We start from the raw sequence: 26,023 nt of genomic DNA, 5'->3' as shown, positions 1-26,023 counted from the left end.
CGGTCAACAAACCCGATCGCTCCAAAATCAACTGTTTTGTAAGAAATATGTGTAATTTGCAACATATTTAAACCTTAAATGAGAATTCGAAATCGCAAAGCCATCTGCAACAACACCACACCAAGTCAAGCAAGCGCCAAAAACTCAGTGGACAATGTCTACGAGCAAAAATATAAGGTTGAGTAACCTATGTTACTGCTCACAGATGACATAACTATAAATATTAAACCTTTGTTTGGATTTATTAACAAAACCTGTGAACAGAACCTATTCTATCTAAGAACTAGAGTAATTCATGTATAAATAAGAAAACCAATTTCCAGACATGAACTACATTTTGATTTTCGGACTTTCTGAGAATATGTTCTTAGATTACTGTTCATAAATGGAGGAGAAATAGAACTATTGGTGTAACCAAAGGTTATCAATTCGTCGAAGTAAACTATCATTACACTAGAACTTAACCTACTGTCAAGTATTGGAATTAGGTTAGGACGTCTCGACCTGCATGTCAGATACAGTCTTACATATACATTGCACAATATTCTGGACACGTTTTCATCCAGGTTACGAAACGCTACACAGGGTATTTACAATATCTAGGACTCATTGGCATCAAATGAACTACATGGTTCTTATATCGTTCTGCAATTCCACCTGGAACCTGTACACAGTTACTGCCAGTCCCACACCAGAGTAAAATAGGTGTGTTGAGAGTTGTGTCACAATGACCCTTCTTAAAAACCTAAGAGGCTTTGTGCCGCTAGTAAGGCAGTACTGTAGAATTACATTCATACACTCTTCAAGATATTAACATGAATGGATCGCAGGAAAATCTTCCAACTCACAGAATCGACTTAAAGAAGGATGAAAACGCAGGTAAAAAGGGCAATAAATCCAACAAACAGGTTAGACTGTGCCCATAAAGCACCTAAAAGGCTGTTTCTTGTATGTGGTCACAAAGCATCATAATAATTCTAGATGATACTCGTCTTTGAAACTACATATGTCTGCACCACTACCCCTAATTTTAATTAATGCTGGCCTTCAGTTTTTATATGTACCACATACCGTACCCACTTTTATTATTTGATACTATTTATCGACAGTTCCAGATTACTTCTTTATATAAGATTATCTTTCCGCGTAATATACATGTTAAAATTGACCCAATCTGCACGTTTATGTCATTTACATACAAGAGGAATAGCACTGGCCTCAAAACTGTACCTTGGGGCACTCCACTAAGCACAGTTTCCCAGCTAGATAACTTTGAGTTCACCCGTAAGCTTCGTTGACACCCAACTAAGAAGTCTTTTATCCACATCAGTAAATTGCCTCTAATCCCGACTTTTCTTAACTTATATAACAGCTTTCACGAGCCACTAATAAGTTAGTGAGACAAGAATAACCTATTCTGAAGCCATGCTGCTTCTCCGAGAGGATCCGGTTTTCATCGAGATACTTAAACAGCTCCTTCCGAAAATTCTTTTCTAAGATTGTAACAACCACACTAGTTTGGCTCACTGGGCGGTAGTTCTCAGGTTTGTGTTTCGTACCTGTTTTGAAAATAGGACTTACTATGGCGTTTTTCCAGTCTTTTGGTAAACGACCCTGCGAAACGGATAGGTTAGAGCATGTACTAAAAGGGCTTGCAACGAAGTTAGATCATTCCTTCAGCAGCCTAGGATGTATATACGTTGCTAAAGTAGTTCGAGAACACTTGAGCCTTACCAAAGTCGTCTTCCACTAGTGATGAAGCAGTACTGTCTCCCCACAGAGCAGGAATATTTCCTTTTCCTTTGGTTTATATAAGAATACAGGCGTTTAGGACATTCTATGGATTCCTTAACAAGTTTTCCTTCGTACAATTTTCTAGACTTACGGAGGGTCGAGGCACAAGTATTCCGAGCCTTTCAATACTGAGATTTTGACTCATCAGTCCCCAGTAACCTAAATCTATCTCACATTTTCCTTTCCTTACGGAGAAGGATACGGACCTCCCTACTGAGCCATGGTGGTGAGTTTTTCGGCCTCTTTGGTATAGTCCAAGGGATGTGAGGCGTGGTAACTTTTAAGTATGAATTTCGAAATGCGCCCCAGGCCGTTTCAATGGAGGACTCTGGGTCTATTGACCAATGTATTAACGATGCTGAGTGCATGATGTCTGGTATGTTTGCTTTCCAGACGTTGGATCTGGACTGGACTGACGCGTGCTCGTGACTGGCAGTTATATGGAAGTCGAAAGTTAAAACTGCGTGGCCACTTCTACCTAAAGGTGGCATATGATGGAGGTCCGCAACATCATCCTCATAGTGAGTGAGTATAAGATCTAATAAGGATGATTTAGTGTCCGGATCGTACCTTGTCGCTTCTTCCACATGTTGCACTAGAGCACATGTGATAACTTCATCAACTAGTTCCTGCTCGAAAGAATTCTCCGACGATTTAGTTCGCAGACTTTCCCAGTCTACCATAGGTGCATTGAAGTCCCCCAGGATTAGACATCGACCACTTTGGGACCAAGTATTGAGACTGCTTAACAGGATCTCATTTGCCTCACAGCTTGGACTGAGATAGACCAAACCAATCAGCAGCTCTTGTCCTTTGCATTTCAAGCGGCAACTAACTAATTCACACGTCCCACTCTCATGGGATACACTATCGATAATGGCAAATGGGATAGCATTCCTAATGAATAGAGCTGCTCCCCCTCCTTTGCGATTTTGTGTTCTTTCGGCCCTCACTAACGTAAAACCCTCGAAATCAAGTTCCATACTATCTATAGCCTGTGTCAGCCAGGTTTCTGTTACTGCGATTATGTCTGGCTTTGAAGAGTCAATCTGTACACCTAGTTCTGATCGCTTATTAAGTAAGCTTCGTGCCTTCGTGCTTCACCCAGAGTGGCTTCGGCATCATTCTCTGTCAAAGTCTTACAACCCGAAAATTCACAATTTTAAGGTCCTTTTCGCCAGCGTCTAACCTAAGTTGTAGTTCTTTTTCGGCTTCCCGTCTTTTAACACGGTCTGCCAACGGTAGGTCCTTTCGGATAAAGACTCCTGAACCCTTTAATTCGTGTCCATTCTGTAAAACTAGGTCACGTCCGTTCGAAGAGCCGGATACTACTTCAAGCCATCTGGAATGATTTGGTTTCGAATCCGCTAGACTCCCTAGTCTGTACACCTTTAGCAAGGTGACTCCGGTCATATTTTGAGGCATGAGTTGATTAATCAGCTGCCTAATCAGTACAATGTCATGTTCAAAACGAGCTTTGGGTTCAGAGCTCTCGCTCTCCTTGATTCTATGAAAAATAGCTGATCTGTCGCTATGATCGGCTTTCGATTTTTCAACTACTTTTAAGGGGGCGGGGTTCCATTTTATATCCCTACTTTTCTTCCTTACAACCTGTACCCATTCGTCAACGGTGCTGGTAGAAGCAATAACAGTTGCGTCAAACCTAGTGTTGGGGGGATGTCGACGACCTGAGAGGTCGGGTTATGTTTACCGCTTGAAACCGATCGAGCATTGCGATTGCGGCTTCTAGGTGTTTCCTGTTGAATCACATCTGGGAGGCGGAGAAAATAAGACCCTACTTTTCTTGAGCTTTTGCTTAAGGCAGGCCCCTTTGGAGACTGCTTTTCCTTCTTTAGCGGGCGTGAGTCATCTATCATCGGACTAACCTTAGTTTTCTTCACGTTGATTTGCGTGACGACAGATCGAGTGCTGTTTGACGCGTTCCGACTATGCTTGCTAAAACACTTCTTTGCAGCATCAACCAGTGAGATGGCCTCGATTAACAAGCTGTTTGCATCCGAGCAGCACTGTTGACAAAGCCATACACAACCCTTCTTACTGAACCGTTTGAAAGCAGCAGGCGTTGAGTTCGTGCAAACTTCGTAGTACCAGCCTTTGCACTCGTCGCACTGCATGCCGCTTTCAACAAAATAACGACAACCCGGACGTTGGCAACTGCTTTTTTTCATTGTCCGGTCATTTAGGAGGGGTTTTTTTCAAGATGCGATGATACCCAGGAACAAAAAAATGATCAATGACCAAAAAAGTGAAGAGCTGTAGATTGCTAGGACCAAAAGTACTAACAGATACAGTTGAAAAAGATGTACTCAAGAGTACCAACGACAAAACTAATTGAGAGAACAGCAAAAACGATACTCTAGTCGAATACTTTAACTGAAATAAATTCAATTAAAGTGAAAACAGTAGTCTTGATACGTAATAAACGACCAAAACAAAGAAATTTACTCAGGGAGGAAAAATACCATTGTCCTTCTTAAATAGCGCGCGTGTTTTAAGTACGAATGACAACTGTATTGGAGAACATAAGTTACTTCCTATGCAAAACTGACTGCAGCTGACCTAAATTATTAATAACCGTTTGAAGATTAAGTTAATCAAACCCTCTTCTTATTTCAAAGTGAACTAAGATACTCATTTATTTGGTCAATTTAGGATCATAGTGTCCATTACGTTACGTTGCTAAATTTGTATAAAAACAGGGTAGAGTATTAAATGCAGATGTTACTTTAAAAAACAAGTCAAATTTTCTAATAATAGCGAAACTGAGGATTACAAATTCGCTTTTGAAATACAATAGTGTCGAACATGTAATTCACTGCATGATATCAAAAGCGTCCAACATAATATAAAAACCAACACGTTATTTTCAACCGATACTAAAGACAATATACCAACACGGCTGTGAAGTGACGCCAATTTGAGCAATTTACACTCCGTTTGACAATGCAGTGGTTTAAGATAACTGACAATAAACCTTAATGGGTATAGTTTAGAACTTTATGTTGCATTTCAACTTCTAACGGCTGCATGGTTCTTGGTGCGTTACCGATTATCACTAACTACAATTTAGTTAGGTACTAATGCAAATATGAATAATTGAACTGACACTTTGTAATCCCCAAAAAATATACTTACTAGGCATTTATTATGGATGAGAGAAGACGTGAAAATGGGCAGCTTGGAAGATACTTTCCGATAAACTGCTTTATATATTTTTAAAGGTAGTTGTAAGAAAACTGACTACATTTTGATTTTGACCTAATTGCAAGCTCCTATTTGAACTATTAGCTAATGACATATCTTTTCCTGTTTTTAGGTCACACTGGATTAAGCACCAACTTATTACACAATTTTGAACCAAAGATGTCTTAGTTTTGCATATGTTATGATTTATTATTTATGTTGAGGTATGGTCTCGTATTCTATGCATATAATTACATGAATTTCAAAGTATAAATCATACAAATATAGTCGTTCCATTTAACTAGGGTTCTAATTGCTACTTGGGGAAACAAATTAAAATATCGCGTAGGCAACCACTCATTTTGATAAAAAAAAAGTATAATTTCACCCGAATATTTAATGTTTTAGAGACAAAAACTGAGGTTTTATTGCTTTTATTCTCAAAATTTAGACCTCTAGTTCATCTTATTAGGTGCCAATTAGGTGTAAATAAAGGAATGAATCGATGAAAAAGTGCTTCAATGACGACCAACATATGTTATTCACCAGGAAATCTTATCCGACCAGTTAAAATAACTAAGCAGGAGTTTCATTAAGTTTCTAGTACAAATTCAACTCATTTAAGATGGCCAATCAGTACAATTTAGTTTGATAAATAACTTACCAAGTATCAAAAGTGAGTTGGTATATAGATTGAATAAAAAACTAACAATATTAAATGTTTTAAGCGCAACATATATCATCATTAATATTTATCAATAGTGTATTAGAAGATAAGTAAAATGCGTTACAATGACTCTGTACAAAAAAAATAATAATATATAGTTATCATGAGGACATTTAGAATCCCAAAAAATATTTAATAGCCCAATCATCCAGGATTACCAATTCTTGTATTTAAATCACCTTCATAAAACTGTCAACGTGAAAAAAAAAAACAAATTCTGAATGTTTAATGTGTCACATAATTATTTATGAACGAATCAGCATGGATTAAAATATTTTATCACACTTATTCGCGTTTTGTGATGTGATGATTTAACTTAGGATGTACTTGCTTACAGATCATATGGTTCGTATTAAGTTTAGTGATCTTAAAAGTAATCAAAAGAAATCTTTGGAGTAGTTGGAACTTTTCAATCAGGAGTAACTTTAACTATGACGCAACTGATGATTCCGATGTGTCACTCAATAACAACACTTGAGACAAAACAACTGAACTATTAGGACCAAAACCGATTGTTTGCAAGTCTAAGATTTCTCTACTGATCATTTTGTGAGTAGTAACCAGTATCAGCTGCCTACAGCGAAGAGGCGTAAGAAGCCTTGATTAGCTAGCTGAAACCCAAATGGACTATAACTACTACGATTTTCTCACAAGTCCTATCTAAGGAAATATTGTAATAAAGCATATAGATTATTCTGTAAGTAACTATTAGTGCCCAGATAGTGAAGAATGTGCCATGGTTAATGAAAGAATATATCATAACCGTAAAACAGGTCGAAGATTAGACTTACTAGTGGGAATTTAAAATTAAGGTGATATGCTAAACTAGTAATAATTGGCCAAGCAGTGTCATTCATCGCTAGTGAAGTGGAAGTTAAGGACTGTTAGCTTAGTGGACGATATTATCAAGGTGATACTTTAATCATAAAAATCATGATGGCCTTAAGTGACGATCTACGAAAAATGATAAGAGAATCAAGATAGTGTGATTTTCAGAACATCAAATCAAGGGACTGCGCTTCTTATTATTGTACTGAAATCTCAACACAAACTGCAGAAAATATTACATGATTTCCAAGATATACTTTGTTTGCATTTCAATTTAATTTATTTTAGCACTTAAAGTATGGATTATTCTGCACAAGCACTCAAACTGTGAAGACGAAGATCAATCAAAACGATCAACGGTTACCTATCATATATAAAGAAGCGATAAATTTTCATCTTTCTGCTTTGTTTCTTCATAATCCACGAAGCTCATTACATTGTCAATTACCACCTTACGGATAAATCGAAGACCGTAAAAATTTAGAAACCGGATCCCACGAGTTTATTTACATTCAATTACGAAATTAATATTACTAATAAAATACCAAAATGTCAATTAACTTTAATTACTAACTACAAAAAGAACAATAACGGTCTTGTTAGCGCTCGGTGAATAATGAGGAGGGTCTATGCTTCTAGAAACCAACTCAGATGCTTACACCTTTAGAATAATGTCTACAGAAGTCCTACTTACCAAATTTTGCGGCAAGTCAATCAGTCATGCGCAACGTCCCAACCGTTGTTGATAACTTGACGTGGTGGTCAGGCTTGCCCGACGCGATGAACCAATCGAGCTATACTGTCTGGAACAATCGTTCCTCAAGGTCCTACCATGCCAGACATGTCGGTTGAAGAGCGACGAGACTAAAAGCAGCAAACCCAAGGTCCGAGGGCGAAGTCGTACTGCTAACCGTACGGACGTGTGACGGCAGTAGGGTGTTTCTTTCAGACAACCGGCATAACAGCGATGTTGCCATCCCACAAAGGAAAAGTGAGGTTAGAAAGGGACGACCCTAAAAATGCACACATCGCCTTATCCCACGGAAATCCGTCTCCGGCGATAAGGTCTCAATAAGTACGGAGCTAACACAGAAATTACCCGCAAAGAGTTCGCGTGACACCGGTTCAGACAGTTGTCCCTTGAGTATTGCAGTCACGCTCTCGGGTCACTAAGACCAACTCTAACTGTTGAAGTGATCCAGAAAGTTTCTTGCAAAAGACAAACAAGGATCAGGAAACACTAAGAAGCGTTTTATCTAATTAGCGTTCACTTGAAGTTTTAGCCAAAAATATCAAGGAAGTGAAACGTCACATGTAGAGGTTCTGATTGGCTGATTGCTATACTGCTACTATTTATAGTAGCATTCCAGAATCTTCGAGCAACCCAAGGCCATTTAAAAATATTATCTGTGTTAAAATGAACCGTGGAGTGAACTACTTCTCGCATACTTTGCGTCTTCTCTCTCGTTGTTCAGGTCACTGTATAGTCCTAGCTTGGAGCTTACAGAATAGCTTAGGAAACGAATATAGAGTTCAACTTGCAAGACTTATCACTAACCCAATTTCCTTTTCAAGTACAGGTGGGCAACTGGGAAGTGATAACCGCCCTCATACCTTTAACAGCACTTATGGTCACTGTATTCATAATCAATCTCCCTCTTCAATTCATATCACTCATCCTACCTCGACTGTCAACTCTAATTTTCCTCCTCAAGTGTCACCGTGCCAGATGATTCTAGTGAGCGAAATATTGTCACACGTCTACTGAAACTTTGCTCAACACTACACATTGGAGCCTTCGACGTACGCATTCTATGCCAAATAGGCCAGCAGGCCTCCTTCACTTAGACCCTGGAGTCTCGTTCGATTGATGTATGCTGTGTCTCCGAAACACATAAACAGGATCCTAGTGTAGTCATTCACTTGACCTCACCTAGCCTAAACGAAAACCCGACGAGACATACACTCCGTCTATCTGACGACCCGGCGGCAAGTTCTTGTGAACTGGCGAGTGTACGCATAGTACTACGTATGAGGGCAGAACAAGCACTATTAGAATGGACCCCTGTTAACAGTCGCCTATAAGCTGTTTGGCTAAACGGCTCCGTAAGAACTCGGAAGGATAGGGACATACATCTCTGCCTTTTCGTCGTTCCTGCCTACACATCCACTGGCTACAGCCCGAAGGAAGTGAAAGATGAACTTTATAGAAAGCCTTCTGAACTTGTTCAAAAAGCTAGATACTAAGTATTCACAGATGACTTTAATACCAAAGTAGGCGGCTTAAACAAAACAGAAAGACATTTAGGTGGGTATTTCGGTATTCCGGCACAGCGAACAGACATTGATGACCGTCTGCTGCAACTGTGCTTAAACGATCATTAATCTTTAACAAGCACTAATTCAAGATAATAAGGGGAGACGTCGTCTAACGTGGCGAACCCCTGTAACATACCAATGATGGACTCAAATAGATCGTATTGCCATCAGTTATCGTTGGGGAGGCTCGATAGAAAACTGTTACTCGTTCTCGAATACAGGTTTGTTCTAATACGAGCACGCATTTGCTTGAGCCTCACTGGATGCAGAAAAGCCACACTAAAAAGAACAATTAGAACTGAATTGAGTAGCGAGAAAACCATAAGTAGGTTCCAGGAACAACTGAGGTCACACTTAGGTAGTTCTGAAAACGAGGCTGACCCAGATGTTGCTAGGAAAGATAAACAAGCAGTTGTGGAAACAGCAGTGACATCTATTAATGATGTAAACCACAGGGTTACAAAGAACTAAGGTTTATTGCACTGATGGATTCTCGTAAACTCACCCCATAAGGCTCTGAACACGATAAAGAGCCAAAACAAATCAGACCTAGGTAAACCTAAAGTCTAAGGAACGACGTGAGCAGTGGTGGACAATGAAAGAAAAAGATATAGAAAAGGCAATGGCTGTAGGTAACGCCAGACAGCTTTTCAGACTGATGAAAGAAACTGGAATTAACAAGTCAAGTGTAAGTCAGACTATTTCGGAAAAAGACGACACCCCCATCTGCTCTCAGTCCAGACGTTTAGAACGATGGGCGGAACATTTTAAAGAACAGTTCAGCTGGCCTTCAGCTACTCCACAACTATCCTCCATTCCCAGACAGTATGAACGGAACATTGAAGTAGGTCCACAACCCTAGCTGAAGCTAAAAAGGTTATAGTTAATCTGAAACGAGGAAGGGTAGCTGGTACAGATGGATTGGCTCCAGAGGTCTTTAAGTATGGTGTTCCAATTTTAGCGATTAGGTTGACTACTATTTTAGCTAAGATCTGGGAGTTAAATGTTATTCCATCTGACAGGTCACAATCACTTATCGTCCCAATATATAAGAGAGGGTTAAAATCATCCTGTGACAATCGTAGAGGGATTTTCTGACTAAAATAGCATCTAAAATACTAGCGTCAATAATTATCGTTCTCTTAACTAAGACACGTGAACTGCAAACACGAGAAAATCAGGCTGGCTTTAGACCTGGCCGTAGATGCATTGACCACATATTCACCATTCGTCAGGTTCTAGAACACAGGCATGCTTATCGGCGTCCAACAATGGTGGTCTTTCTTGACTTAAAAGCATCAGTTGACTCTGTAGACCGCGAGGTTCTGTGACAGTGTCTGTCATTGAAAGGCGTACCTCATAAGTACATAAACCTTGTAAAGGCTTTATACTCGAACTCTACCAGTCGGGTCAGAGCTTATGGTGAACTGTCATCTGGTTTTGCAACCTCAAATGGTGTCCATCAAGGCTGTCCACTTTTTCCATTTCCGTTTAACTTCATCATAGAACTACTGCTAGAAATTATGTTTTTGTCGACTGATCTCCTACCAGGAAGTTCACTTATTGACTTAGAATACGCTGATGACATAATCCTGTTTGGTGAAGACGCTGATAAAATGCAGAGCCTTTTGGTAGCACTGAGCAACAATGCCAGGATGTTTGGGATGGGTTGTTGCTTCACGACTGGTTTGTGTCAACAACTGAACTAAGGATAGCGAGTGAAGTAGTCGAACGCGTTGACAACTTCACTTATCTTGGAAGCTTGATCAGCCATAATGGGCTATTGTCTGACGAAATCTCAGCACGGACTCAAGAAGCTCGTTTGCTTTTTGCCAACTTACGTCGCCTATGGCAAAGACGAGATAACCGTCTATCAATTAAGGAACGAGTATATTGCTCAGCAGTTCGTTCTGTTTTACTTTACGACTGCGAAATGTGGCCACTAAGAGTAGAAGATATTCGTAAGCTACTCATATTTGGCCACAGATGTCTTAGAAATATTGCTCGCATCTGCTGGGATCACCAGGTTAGTAATAGTGAGGTTAGACGTGGGGTATTAGGGAATGATATTAATGCAGTAGATGAGGTTGTGAATCTTCATCGACTGAGGTCGTTACGTTATATGATGAAGAATAAATGAACAGTAACCGACAGGCACTATTTATAGACTGCTATTTTATATATAATCTTATTGTATAATTGCTAAATAACTAGATTATATATATTTATATCCCTCTTACCACCAGCTTTTATTTGACTTATTGACTACTATCATAAGACTTACTATTCTCGAGTTATTCCCAATTTATTAGTTACAGTCTCTCATAATCAAAGCTACTTTTCACTTGACCCTGTATAATCGTTATTTTATGGTATGTCAGTCAGTCAGTAACAACGTAGAACTTCGCACGTACGTACATCAGTTCGAGTTGCCACACTACATTAGCACAAAGATGCAGTGGTCGATTCAAATCCCGTAGTGCTAGATGTAGTAAAATTATAAGCTGTAATCAGAAAAATTAGGGTTTGAAGATGTTATTTAAAGAGTATAATCCAGTGAAATAAATTTGGAAAGAGAAGAAAGAAAGAGACATGAAGAATTCAGAAGATTAGAATTCGGGAGAACACAGAGAGTGGATGCACCTGCGCCATTGCAAACGATGTTGAGCCATGTCATTCAAGGTCTCTAACCATCGGTTGCTATCATCTCGCGGTCCCCAACCACGTAGTCTACACCTACCAACATGACTCAGTCCACTTGTCAGTGACTTCATGGACTTGTGCCATGTTTTGGTTTGGCCGCCCCTAGCTTTCTTCCAACCTACTCCTATACCATTGAACATCGCACGTCGAGGCAGTCGGTCGTTGGGCATACGTAACACATGCCCCAGCCATCTCAACTCATGGAGTTTCACTACTTCATCAATCGATTTGCCATCATTACCTAGTACCCGTTTCCTAACAACTGTGTTACTTACTAGATGGTCCCATGATATACGAGCAATATTTCGAAGAAACCTATGATCAAATACTGGTAACCTACGGATATCCTCTACTCTTACCGGCCATGTTTCACTGCCATAAAGTAGGACGGGACGAACTGCTGCGCAGTAAACACGTCCTTTGGTTGATAGACGGATATCTCGCCCACGCCATAAATGACGCAAGTTGGTAAAAGCTAGTCGAGCCTTCTGTATCCGTGCTGAGATTTCGTCACACACCAGACCACAAGGGCTGATGAGACTTCCAAGATAAGTGAAGCGGTCGACACACTCAACTACTTCACTCCCTATCACTAGTTCGGGTGTCGATGTAACCCAATCCTGAAGCAACATTTCGCATTTCGAGGGAGAGAATCGCATCCCGAACATGCTTGCATTGTTGCTTAGAGTGGTCAGAAGACTCTGCATTTTGCCAGCGTCTTCACCAAATAAAACTATGTCATCAGCATATTCTAAGTCAACAAGTGAACCTCCCGGTAGAAGTTCAACTCCTGGAAATCTAGACGAGGAAAATGTGATCTCTAAAAGTACGTCGACGACAAAGTTGAACAAGAATGGGGAGAGTGGACAGCCCTGACGAACACCACTTGATATGGTCTGGTTTACTTGTATATAAACCAAGTATGTCTGAAATATATGATTCATACAGCAGAAGCTGTGTTCTGGAATCAACAGGCAGGGCTAGACGAGAAAGACTAATAAGGATTCTAGGTTGCTCGTACGGATCAAAACGTCATTGATCTGGCTCAGTACTAAGATTGTATAAGTCGTGTTCTGATTGGTGAACAAGTCATATAATATAACTGACAGGGCGCAAGTCATAACAGGTTGAGCCACATATTACATATGTATGAATACCGATTACCACGACGCGCAATATTGACTACTATTGGAGAGAGATGGAAGAAAGGGGCGGCCGAACCAAAACGTGGCATCGATCCTTGAAGTCACTAGTTTCTGGACTGAGCCATGTTGGTAGATGCAAACTACTTGGTTGAGGTCTGCGCGACTATCGCAAACAATGGTTAGAGACTATGGGTGACATGGCCCAGAATCGATCACAATGGCGTAGGTTTAGACACTTTTTGTCTTTTCCTTAAACCGTTAAATTAAAATTAATTAACACCTTTCTTTTTACGAAAAAACTTTTTCTTCTTGTATTATATCTTCATATGTAATCTTTCTTTTATAGATTACTACCATCGAAGTAACTACTTCTATGAATTTGGCGTTCATCTTGTTGTGAATATGAGGTATGGAAACTTGGACCGATACATATATGTGCCTAGTCCTACGCTGTAGCTGACATGTACAACATAGACTCTATTAAGTTTGTGCATTTGTTTGAACGGCCATAATGCATTACAACAGAGATAAAATTTTCAAGACAAATCCCAGAGTAGCAATATAAAAGACTAGGTAAACAAAAAAGAAAGTAAAAGATTTTGAGACTCAGGCTCTAATAAATGCACTTGTACCATAGTGAATGATTTCGAACGATGTCACCTAAAGTCTCTGACCACTGGTTGTAATAAATAACGCGAACATCAACCATGTAGTCTACACCAACTAACATGGATCAATTCAATTGTCAATTACTTCATGGACAAGTGCCATATTTTGGTTTGGTCGCCCCTACCTTTCTACCAGACTAAATCATTCGTCGTCGAAACAGGCAGCAGTTTGGTATATGTTATAAATTTCCCAACCACCTGAGTAAATGAACGTTCTCTAGTTCATTAACTGATTTATCATTTCAGCCAAGTATCCTACTTCTAGCCTCAACATTGTTCACTTGGTCGCCAAAAAAAAGAGCAACGTTTTGAAGATATCTATGAACCAATAGAAGTAACTTACGAGTATTCTTTATTCTTAATGGCCATGCTTCACACTCATAAATTAGAACAGGGCGAACTACTACACGATAAACTCACCCTTTGGTTGGAAGATGGACATCTCACCTACGGAAACAAACCCACTCCTAGTACACATGCACTGCTACTAAAAATGATCGGAAGATAGCATTTTGCAGGCGTATACACCAAACAGGACTATGAGTAAACAAACGAATGCCACAGTAGGAGATCAACTCATGAAAAGATAGATGAGTGTTATCACTAAGAAAAGTTCATGACAAAGTAAAATAAAAATGAAGGTGGGCACCCATGACGAACACTACTTGAGGTTGAAAATTCTAATGACATATGGCCATAAGCTCAAACTCGATCAGCAGTCTTCGAGCAGAAAGTTGGAACAAGGTTTATTTACTTCTCAGGCACGCGTCCCAATGACAGATACTGAAACAGAACCTCCTGACCAACAGGGTCAATGTTCCCTCAAAGTTAAGAAATACAACCGTGATCAGACGTGTATTTGATCGATAAATCCACGTCCAGGTCTCAAATCAGCTTGGTTTTCTCGAGCTCGCTATTTACAAAGTTATATTTTAGATACTATATTAGTCAAACTGATTTTTATCCTTCTTATGAACTGGGATGATCAAAGATCGGGACCAGTTAGATGAGATTATGTCCAGTCCCCAAATTCTAGCTAAGATCCCAGTCAATCCAACTGCTAAAACTGGATCACCGTCCTTAAAGATCTGCAAAACTGACCCATTTGAATTTGATCCTTTCCTTCATTTTATATTATCTATATTCCTTCCAAAACGCCTGTAGCTCTTCTAGAGTTACTGCCGGTCCCAAGCCCGTGTACAGGAGGGTTGGGCATGGGGTTAGCGACCGTATCCCATAGAAAACTAACTCGCTAAAAAAACGCTAACCAGAAAAAAATAACTCAAACCATTTAAACTCTGTCTTGGGAGATAGAAGGCCTTCATTTACAAGAACTATGACGCCTCATGATGAAAGCCGAGTTCCTTCGGAAGTCACGAGGCCGATGCCACTTCTAACAACCACAGCAACAATTTTTATAGGTACATGGAACGTCCGGACAATGTGGGAGACCGGGAACACCAGTCGAATAGCGACGGAAATGAGGAGATACAACTTGGCAGTACTCTGAATCAGCGAAAGCCGTTGGATCCAAGCTGGACAACAAAGGATAAATACGGGAGAGATACTGCTATACTTCGGTCACGAAGAGGAAAATGCTCCACACACTCCGTGAGTTGCTCTAATGCTGTCCAAGGTAGCACGAAATGCACTTGTAGGATGGAAGCCTCACGGATCCAGAATCATCAAAGCAAGGGAGGTAATTACAGTGAATGTTATCCAGTGTTATGCACCCACCAATGATAGCAATGACGACATTAAAGATCGATTCTATGAGCGGCTACAATCAATCATAGAGAAGTGCTCAAGAAAAGACCTCACCATTCTGATGAGAGATCTAAATGACAAAGTCGGAATAGACAACACCGAATATTAAGATATCATGGGACGACATGGACGAACTGGGAGACAGAAATGAAAATGGAGAAAGATTTGCAGATCTGTGTGCTTTTAATAAATTGGTCATAGGACGCACAACATTTCCACGCAAATGTATACACAAAGCTACATAGATCTCACCGGACCACACTACAGAGAACCAAATGGATCATATTTGCATCAATAAAAAGCTCCGAAGGACAATGGAAGAAGTGAGAACCAGGAGAGGAGCTGACATAGATTCAGATCACCACCTAGTTGTGGCCAATTTAAAACTGAAGCTAAAGAAGAACGGGACAACTGGATAAACAGCACCACAAAGGTTGAATACAGCCTTCCTTCGAGATACTGACAAACTCAATGAATTCAAGATAGCTCTCGACAGCAGGTTCCAAGCCTTACAGGATCTACTGAAGGAAGAAGAAACTACTATGGAGGACAACTGGAAAGATACCAAAGAAGCACTAACTTCAGTGTGTCAAGAGGTTCTGGGCCTGAAGAAGCATCATCATAAGGAATGGATCTCTATAGAAACACTGGACAGGATCAAAGAAAGGAAGAACAAGAAGACAGAAATTAACAACAGCCGAACACGAGCAGAGAAAGTCCAAGCACAAGCTGAGTACATAGAAGCAAACAAGCAAGTGAAGGAGAGCATTAAAGCAGACAAGCAGAAATACGTGGAAGAACTAGCAACGAAGGCGGAAAAAGCTGCAAGAGAAGGAACTATGAAACAGCTTTATGATACAACCAATAAACTAGCAGAGAGATACAGTAAACCAGAGAGATCGCTCAAGGACAAAGAAGGAAGGCCAATCACTGAAATTCAAGAACAGCGAGACAGATGGGTATGATACTTCGAGGAACTCCTGAATGGACCGGCTCCAATGAATCCACCGAACACCGAAGCAGCACACACAGATCTTCCTATAGATGTCAATTCACCAACGACGGAAGAAATCAGAATGGCCACCAGACAAATCAAGAGCGGGAAAGCAGCAGGACCCGACAACATACCAGCTGAAGCCAGGCATAGAAGGAACAACAAACATGATTCACCTTCTATTCAAAAAGATTTAGGAGGAGGAACAAGTGCCGACGGACTGGAAAGAAGGACACCTCATCAGGATTCCAAAGAAAGGAGATCTGAGCAAATGTGAAAACCACAGAGGCATTACACTACTGTCAGTACTAGGGAAAGTCTCTAACAGAGTGTTTCTGAACCGGATGAAGGATGCAGTAGACGCCCAACTTCGAGATCAACAAGCTGGATTCCGTAAGGATCGGTCGTGTACAGACCAAATTGCAACACTACGGATCATCGTCGAACAATCAGTTGAGTGGAACTCATCACTATACATCAACTTCATTGATTATGAAAAGGCATTCGACAGTGTAGATAGGAGGACATTATGGAAACTTCTTCGACACTACGGAGTTCCTGAGAAGATTGTCAATATTATCCGGAACTCATACGACGGACTACAGTGCAAAGTAGTGCATGGAGGACAGCTGACAGATGCATTCCAAGTAAGAACCGGAATCAGACAAGGCTGTCTACTCTCTCCCTTTCTCTTTCTTCTGGTGGTCCACAGGATTATGAAGACCTCGACATCTGAGGGAAAACACGGAATACAATGGACAGTTCGGAACAAATTAGACGATTTGGACTTCGCACATGACCTAGCCCTCCTATCCCATACACACGAACAAATGCAGATGAAGACAGCCAGTGTAGCAGCAGTCTCTGCATCAGTAGGCCTCAGCATACACAAAGGGAAAACTAAGGTCCTCAAATTCAAAGCGGAGAACAGCAATCCAATCACACTTGATGGCGAAACTCTGGAAGATGTAGAATCCTTCACATACCTGGGAAGCATCATCGATGAACAAGGAGGTTCAGATGCAGACGTAAAGGCGAGGATCGGCAAAGCAATGGTCGCATTCCTACAATTGAAGAACATATGGAACTCAAAACAACTTTCAACTAATATCAAAGTGAGAATCTTCAATACGAACGTCAAGGCAGTTCTACTGTATGGAGCTGAAACTTGGAGAACTACAACAACCACAATCAAGAAAGTACAAGTATTTATAAATAGCTGTCTACGCAAGATACTCAACATCCATTGGCCGGATAGCATCAGCAATAGCCTTCTGTGGGAGAGAACAAACCAACTTCCAGCTGAAGAAGAAATTAGGAAAACACGATGGAAATGGATAGGACATACATTACGCAAATCGTCAAACTGCATCACAAGGCAATCCCTAACTTCGAATCCTGAAGGGAAGCGAAAAAGAGGAAGGCCAAAGAACACATTGCGTCGGATAATAGAAGCAGATATGAAAACGATGAATTACAACTGGACGGAGCTAGAAAGGATTGGCCAGGACAGGGTTGGATGGAGAATGCTGGTGAGCGGCCTATGCTCCTTCACGAGGAGTAACAGGCGTAAGTAATATTCGTTTCAACCTCACTAAGAGTTAGAGGATTGACATCAATTTTTCACTCAAGTTACTTAGAGGTGGGTGGGGTCGAAGGCTAGTTGGACTGTTCCCTAAAGCGTTATGCCCATCGGTTCAACCTCCTGGATTAAGAGTGAATAATATTCTGCTGTTACCTATCGACGCTGTCTTTCCTACCTCTTTCGCTTTCGTTGCCCACCACTTTCCATGAATATTGTGTATCCTTTTTATCAGCCGGCGTTAAAGCTGGCTCTGCCCATCACTGTGTTTGGAGGCAGATGGGATGAGTTAATAGGTATATATCAGAAGAGGCCGCTAAATTTCACTGGTTTTTCCTAACCTTTTAGTTAAGGTGCTTCCATAGTTGTTTAGATATCATATCAAGCTACCTCGGGTTGGACATTACTTTCAAGGTTGACCAACTCCACTAGTTGTTCCTGGCATATATTCTTGACCTTTACCTTATTGAGTCGAACTCAAAGGTTTCTTATTGATATATTTCTGATCCATCCAGCCTGTATAATACATGTGATAATTATCGGAATATTAGTGCTACATAGTGTGTTAGAAATATGAAAAGGGAAAAAGATCCCAAAATATGACATATACAGTACCAACCAAATCACAATATATGAAGAAGCCCTGGATCAGGTGGAAACTTTTAGGTACCTAGGCAGCATGATTGACAAACAAAGGGGATCTGATGCAGATGTGAAGGCACAGATTGGCATAGCAAGGGAAACATTTCCAGTTTTAGACCATCTTAAACTCAAAGCAACCGTCAGCCAACACCAGTCAGATTTTTTAATACAAACGTCAAGATAGTCCTCATATACGGAGCTGAAAAAAATACCGACGTGTCGTGACTTGAACACTATCAAAAGCACTGAAGACTAATCATCGTCATTTCCAAACAATAGAGTTGCTTTTGATATGATTGTTTAAAAACCGATTGTTGCAGAATGTATCTGAGATACAACCTTAGTATTCAAGCCCGTTTGGAAATCACTTCAGACAGAGTGAAGGCACAGAATCATCTTGCTTCGATGTTTCTATCCGACAGTAGGATTGGATAGGATCATCTCATCTCAGTATTTCTCTTTGACTTCAGGTGATAATAAACTTTGAGTGCAATGCGATAATGTAGTGCAGATCTTATACCTGGACAAAGACATCTTGACAATCAGTATGCGGATGACGCCGTTTTACTTTGCGATGTAATACAAGCTAACCAAGCAGCATCAGTTGTTAATCAATGTTTGTCAGTATGGTATTTACCTTAAACAACCGAAATGCACAGTACTCCCAAAAGAATAATGGTATTCTTAGCTCTCATGCACCGTTGGAAACGGTCTAGAAGTCCATGTGGCACAATTGCTTTACATACGTCACCTCAAACGTTAGAGAGGAGTTGAAATAAAGAGACTACCAGCTAATGGAGACGTAGATAAATGAAGACTATTCGCTGTATGTTAGCATTTTTCGGGTCATTAGGGTTCTGTAGGTGAGATCCAAAGATAGTAAATAACGGCGACTACATATATTATCACAAGGTTTAGAAAAGCCCGTGGTATTCCTACCGTAGGTCTCTTTTGTGTTTTTAATAACATCTGTTTTTAAGCAAAAATATCGTATTTTGGTTGTTCCTACTGAGGTTGTACACTAATATCTCTCATAATTGTATTAAACAAATTTTTATGTATTTGTTAACTCATCTAAATTATTGCCAAACTGTGTAGTACATTTCTTGGTACTTTTGTGCACCAAGCACGTGTTACGATCGAATAATGTGAACAATAATCAAATGTATCTGATAATTTACTCATACTAGTAGTAAACGTTCCAAAATAAACAGTCAAAGTTATAACACAAATTACTATCAATTTTTTCTTACCTGTAATGACCTCATCAGAATACATTCACCGTGTCTACAAAACTGTTTGGGCTCAGAAGAGTCGCCACTATCCTGCTGATTGGGTGAAAGATCACTCTTTGAATCTGTTCGTTCTTGATATGAACAGGGAGTGACTGAAGCCAAAAACGGAGAAAAGTTATTTGTTAATGTCAATTTGGACTCCAGCTCTATGATATTTCTTATACAAGGAACCAACTTTGGAAACCAAAAGTTTGGCGAATTCTCACTAGCTGTATTGAATAAAGTAGGCATTGAAGAGAAAAAGTCAGGTTGACCAATCGGTTGATTTGACTGTTCATTCAAAACGTACCCCGACAGCTGACCTGATACAGATGGCTTATATTTTTTACATTGCTTCTTATGTTTTTTACCTAAGAAATGAGAATCCAATTGCTCTTTGGAAGAGCAACTAAGACCACAAGGTATACAGAAGTAAGGAACATTGTTGCTTTTATTGAATTGTTGCTCAACTCCAAACTGTTCAGACATAGAATTGTCAGAAGAAGAAATTATATTTCGCATATGCTTTGATCCACTGCAATGTAGGGTATATTGTTCAGAAGAATTAAGGCTTGTATTGCACTCGTTACAGAAATAGGTAACTATAGCAACAATAGTTATTATTAATGTGAAGTGAGGAGCTTACTGGCATTGCAGTTTTTTCTATGATGTGATCCAGATATATGCTGGGAAAATGGCGCCTTACCGGTGCATTTCACATTACACACTCTACAAATATAAACTTCACCGAACTGAGTGTGCTCTATTCTGCATACATCGCCAGTTTTGTTGGAAGGCGTATCAGTAAACGGTGAGATTCGTAGTGCGTCCATGGAGGAAGTGCATAAACGTTCAGGTACTTCGGAAACAGTACATGAAGTAATCCTTTGGGTCATATTGAATCCTTCTAGAGATAAAAGAAATGGGTCTGAAGTGTCATATCTATCAACAACAGAAACTTTATATGTATATATGCGACTCTCGATAAGTGGTACTAAATCGTAAATTGATCTTACATATGTATATATAAACATATATTACCTTACTCGCTAATGTTGTAGATTTAGTTGTCATTAATTATTCATTTCATTTAAAGACGAGTAATAAGTTTGCTTACTCAGTCGGGGAAATGTCAATAAAGTGACTGTCACGAGACGAGTACCAGGACTGACACAGACCATCAAGCCTCCTGTCCTTTCAAAACTGAAGCTGAAACAACAATGAAAACAGCCAATGTACCCCAGTTAGTTTTTCTGTGAACATATAATTGGACTACTCTGAATATTATCGCGCATTTTGATAGTTGCAGAGCAACCACTCATTGTTTTTGAAACTGACGGCTTCAGACAGCATACTTAGCCAGTATCAGGTTAACTGAAAAATTCACTTGTCAGCAATAATTAGCACCATCGAATGGTGTGTATGAAAAAAACACTCAAGAGCCCAACATTCATATCAAAATATCGGGATATATCGACATGTACACAGAAATAGGGACTATAACACCAGGAGTACGTATGTGTAGAAATTTATGTCAGAATACTTACGTACCAGTTGGGAAATGCGATGCACATAGAGATCCTAGAAATTCGAAAATACTTTAGTCGCTTTGAAAATGTTTCTACAATCTAATTACTCAGTGTGCGACCAAATCTATCACAACATCAAAGAGTCTTTTTCCCATAAAACTAATTTACGCACACAAATTGAGTTGCTTTTATGAGAATACACACTATATTATTATGCTAAAACTAAGCGACGCAAAAACTATAAGTGGCAAACCGAGAGGAAGACATACTTAGCATCCCAGAGAGTCGGAGAAAAATCGAAAGAATTTGCGAAGATATTTTGAGGTTTATGAGGTATAGTAAGTTTAGTTACATGGTATTATGAAGTGAGAGTGATCTGAGTGAGCCAAAACTACAACGACGCAAAAACGAGTTCACAGTATGAGAAAAACGAAATTGCGCGATATACACGAAGTACGAAATTGGAGCGATCATAGATTAACCATCAGTTGTGAAGGTAAGGCTCAACTACAATGGTGAGATTTATTTCACATTATATCCTACATATATCCCACATGGGATTTGAGAGTGGACTTCCAACATGACCAACTTGTGTTAATGGATTGGTACTCAGTAACGCTTCTTTATGTTAAGATACGGTTTTAGGATTCAGTATGGTACAATGTGGGTAGTCTAGCAGCTAAACAGTACTAACCCTAATGAATTCGAGAGCTGATTAAGTTTCAATTTCAGTTTGGGAAGGATAGGAGGCTTGATGGCCTATGTTAGTCCTGGCGATGGTGGTCTCTCAGTTGATTCAACTTTCTTTTGAAAGAGTCGACGGATGGAGCCCCAACCACGTGCTGAGGTAATGAATTCCACTCGTTGATGATTCGGTGGGAAAGTCGGTAGTCAGCTGACAAGTAATTTGTTCTGGGCTTGTGAACTTTTTTGGAGTGTCCTAGTAAATTCTCTGTTTTGGAAGACAAGAAAAATGAGGGCATACCAGGTGCAAATTTGCCACTAAGCAATTTGAAGACTGTAATCAAGTCGCCTCTAGTTCTGCGATATGACAACGGGAAAAGGTTTAGCTTGGCCAGTCGAGATTCATACGGAAGCTTCGCTATCCCGGGAATCAGCTTAGTTGCCGTTCTCTGAACCTTTTCCAGAAGCTCACTGTCTTTTTTAAGGCAGGGGCTAGCCGCTTGTATGCAGTACTCAAGTTTAGGACGTACGAACACTGTGTACAAAGTCAAAAACGTCTTGGCGTCGACATGACTAAAAGCCCTACATATTGACCATAAGGTTCTAAGACCTTTGGTGGCTATTGCACGACAGTGTGCAGTAGTCTTTAGGTCTTTGCTAACGATAACTCCTAAGTCATTATATGTCTGGACGACAGGTAGCTCAGTGTTATTCATCATGTATGTATCTGTACCTTGATGACCAACATGTGTCACAACACACCTGGAAGTATTTATCGGCAACTACCAGGTTTGAAACTATTCAGATAACTTCTTCAGGTCATTTTGAAGTTTTAAGCTATCACTCTTACATCGTATCGTTCTCCATATCTTGACATCGTCAGCATATAGCAAGACCGATGATGATAGGAGACAAGGAAGGTCATTTACATACAAGAGGAATAGCACTTGAACATAAATTAGTGAGTTTGTTCTGTAGCATTCAGGTTGCTAAGAGCATGGAACATCATGTCGACGTACAGGAGATTGAGTTGTAAAATGAGAGATTATAAAACTGAATATAGAGGAGAGAAGAGAATGGTACATGAAAAAGATGTGAACAGATGTCCAAGAATGACAGAGGTGAATCGAAATGAGCCTATTATATTAATACAAACAACAATGACAGTGGTGATGGTGGTAGTACTGGCAAGGTAAGAGACGTCAAATACAGATGTTCCAGGCGGACAGCAAGGCATGGGTGTGTATATGATCATCGAACCTAAAATTCTCGGTCAACAAACCCGATCGCTCCAAAATCAACTGTTTTGTAAGAAATATGTGTAATTTGCAACATATTTAAACCTTAAATGAGAATTCGAAATCGCAAAGCCATCTGCAACAACACCACACCAAGTCAAGCAAGCGCCAAAAACTCAGTGGACAATGTCTACGAGCAAAAATATAAGGTTGAGTAACCTATGTTACTGCTCACAGATGACATAACTATAAATATTAAACCTTTGTTTGGATTTATTAACAAAACCTGTGAACAGAACCTATTCTATCTAAGAACTAGAGTAATTCATGTATAAATAAGAAAACCAATTTCCAGACATGAACTACATTTTGATTTTCGGACTTTCTGAGAATATGTTCTTAGATTACTGTTCATAAATGGAGGAGAAATAGAACTATTGGTGTAACCAAAGGTTATCAATTCGTCGAAGTAAACTATCATTACACTAGAACTTAACCTACTGTCAAGTATTGGAATTAGGTTAGGACGTCTCGACCTGCATGTCAGATACAGTCTTACATATACATTGCACAATATTCTGGACACGTTTTCATCCAGGTTACGAAACGCTACACAGGGTATTTACAATATCTAGGACTCATTGGCATCAAATGAACTACATGGTTCTTATATCGTTCTGCAATTCCACCTGGAACCTGTACACAGTTACTGCCAGTCCCACACCAGAGTAAAATAGGTGTGTTGAGAGTTGTGTCACAATGACCCTTCTTAAAAACCTAAGAGGCTTTGTGCCGCTAGTAAGGCAGTACTGTAGAATTACATTCATACACTCTTCAAGATATTAACATGAATGGATCGCAGGAAAATCTTCCAACTCACAGAATCGACTTAAAGAAGGATGAAAACGCAGGTAAAAAGGGCAATAAATCCAACAAACAGGTTAGACTGTGCCCATAAAGCACCTAAAAGGCTGTTTCTTGTATGTGGTCACAAAGCATCATAATAATTCTAGATGATACTCGTCTTTGAAACTACATATGTCTGCACCACTACCCCTAATTTTAATTAATGCTGGCCTTCAGTTTTTATATGTACCACATACCGTACCCACTTTTATTATTTGATACTATTTATCGACAGTTCCAGATTACTTCTTTATATAAGATTATCTTTCCGCGTAATATACATGTTAAAATTGACCCAATCTGCACGTTTATGTCCTATTTTGCCTCCACAAATGTACTGACACACGTTCTACATCTCTAATAAAGTCTTCCTGCCATTCTCCCCTCTTGTTTTTGACATCTTTACTAATACTCACAATACATTCACTCTTGTTTCAAACAGAGGTCTTGATTTCTAAGCTATCTTCAGCCCTCGGCCTTGATTTTTTCACCCATTTCTATTTCTGACATTTTGTTCAATCCACCTGCTACTTATAACTTTCTTATCATGTCACAAAAGAAAAGGAAGGCCTCTGTTTATAGGCGTCCAGCCAAATGTGGGAAAAAAATACTATATAATACGACTGCTGACACGATTTCTGGCAGTTTCAACGAGACGAGCTACCCCGTTCATCCAGAAGCAGACGCGTTTATGCCAGCTCTCTCCATTCCATACATCTTGAAGATTCTATTGGTAAATAATGATGATAATCACTACTGTAACCCTATGGATGATATAAGAAATTTGCGAGTCGGCATAAACATTCTCAATCCGCTTAAGTACCTCGTCAACCCCGACCTCGCATGGATTCCAGACGAATGACATAAATAGTTTCCCATATCGTGTTGCTTCAGAGGTGTTTTAAAGGATATTATGATCGGCGAGATTATAATTTATGGACGAACCAATCAGATCTAGGATAAAAAGTCTCGGACTTGGGCGCGAAGCTCACTCATCTATATGTTTAAATAGCTTCTTGGCATTTTAGCTAATATCAGTTCGTGATGGAAAACCACAAATCTAATTACTAGCCCTAATAATCCTTATTCTTCAATTGCTCAACACTCATTTTGCCCTAGTAAGTAGGTAGACACTCTCAAGGTCACTCTGACGTCGCTCAGTCGTCGTCCATAAATTATACTCCACCCAGACAACCTAGCAATGCAATTATGTTTAATATGCCGGAAACATATGCCCTTAAAAATACCAAGTCTAATCTGCTTAGAGCCAGCGAGATGACACAAGTACAATGTGTGTGCACAGAATTAAAAAGAAGTCACCCTGGTGTGTGCTCACCGATCCTGATCAAATTCAACTCATCTGCTGACGCCAGTGAGTCTCTGACTTTCTCTAATTCAATGAGACAAAACAGATTTTCAAGGATGATAAGATTCTTCCTGACAGAACACCATGTCAACAAAAAGCAGGAAGAGCTAATCACAGACAACTAGCATCAAACTCCCAAACGCATCATAGTCACAAAGGTCATAAAATTGAGACCGATTCCAAGAAGACCTCTGGCTTTACAAATGTACCACCATTGATAAACTATCCTGACTCATGATCTTAACCACTGAAATTACTATAATATCCACAAAATCTATCTGATATCAGTCAACATACACTCACCAGTGACCAGCTTCAAGAGATATATCCTGGAGTTCTAGTGAGACGTAGTGACCAGTGGAGCTCAGCCAGATCTGTTGTGAGATAGCAACTCACTGAAGATAACGGTGGATGTGTCGCTCAATTTCGTGGATTAGTTGAAGTTAGACATTGAAACTGTTGGATGCCGGCTCAGTGGTCTAGTGGTTGAGTACTCTGGCGCGCGAAACCAGTAGGTCCTGGGTTCGAAACGCGCAGGGGGCGAGGTCGTGGATGCGCACTGCTGAGGATTCTCACAATAGGACGAAACAGCCGTCCAGTGCTTCCAGGCTTTCCATGGTGGTCTAGCTTCAACTGACTCATGATCTTAACCA

At 39.9% G+C, this 26,023-nt stretch overlaps 1 protein-coding gene across 4 annotated transcripts; it reads right to left on the bottom strand.

The window, feature by feature from the left end:
- Window positions 1–5,417: 5,417 nt before the first annotated feature.
- On the bottom strand, window positions 5,418–24,319 carry MS3_00006659 (uncharacterized protein). Of its 4 annotated transcripts, none has more exons than XM_051214863.1 (4): window positions 23,204–23,268; window positions 20,294–20,554; window positions 19,627–20,249; window positions 5,418–5,914 (listed from the first exon to the last, which is right to left on the bottom strand). In XM_051214863.1, the coding sequence occupies exons 2-4, from the start codon at window positions 20,541–20,543 to the stop codon at window positions 5,870–5,872; spliced, it is 918 nt and encodes a 305-aa protein (XP_051073619.1). In that variant the 5' UTR covers window positions 20,544–20,554; window positions 23,204–23,268; the 3' UTR covers window positions 5,418–5,869. The 4 variants fall into 4 exon arrangements, with proteins under 4 accessions (XP_051073619.1, XP_051073620.1, XP_051073621.1 ...); XM_051214864.1 differs by lacking the exon at window positions 23,204–23,268 and adding an exon at window positions 21,446–21,639; XM_051214865.1 differs by lacking the exon at window positions 23,204–23,268 and adding an exon at window positions 21,446–21,639 and having other exon boundaries at window positions 20,294–20,551.
- Window positions 24,320–26,023: the final 1,704 nt, after the last annotated feature.

This window comes from Schistosoma haematobium, chromosome 1, assembly GCF_000699445.3.
Source record: "Schistosoma haematobium chromosome 1, whole genome shotgun sequence".
Taxonomy (NCBI): domain Eukaryota; kingdom Metazoa; phylum Platyhelminthes; class Trematoda; order Strigeidida; family Schistosomatidae; genus Schistosoma; species Schistosoma haematobium.
This window is presented reverse-complemented; position numbering and strand designations above follow the sequence as displayed.

What these genes read in the sequence shown, in the direction of transcription:
- MS3_00006659 (XM_051214862.1), bottom strand. Translation starts at nt 20,681, where the DNA reads ATGTTTATATATACATATGTAAGATCAATTTACGATTTAGTACCACTT. An exon ending in TAGAAAAAACTGCAATGCCA is followed by an intron (nt 20,250 to 20,293) that starts GTAAGCTCCTCA and finishes TTGTTGCTATAG; the next exon opens with TTACCTATTTCTGTAACGAG. An exon ending in TTCTGATGAGGTCATTACAG is followed by an intron (nt 5,915 to 19,626) that starts GTAAGAAAAAAT and finishes TCACGTTGACAG; the next exon opens with TTTTATGAAGGTGATTTAAA.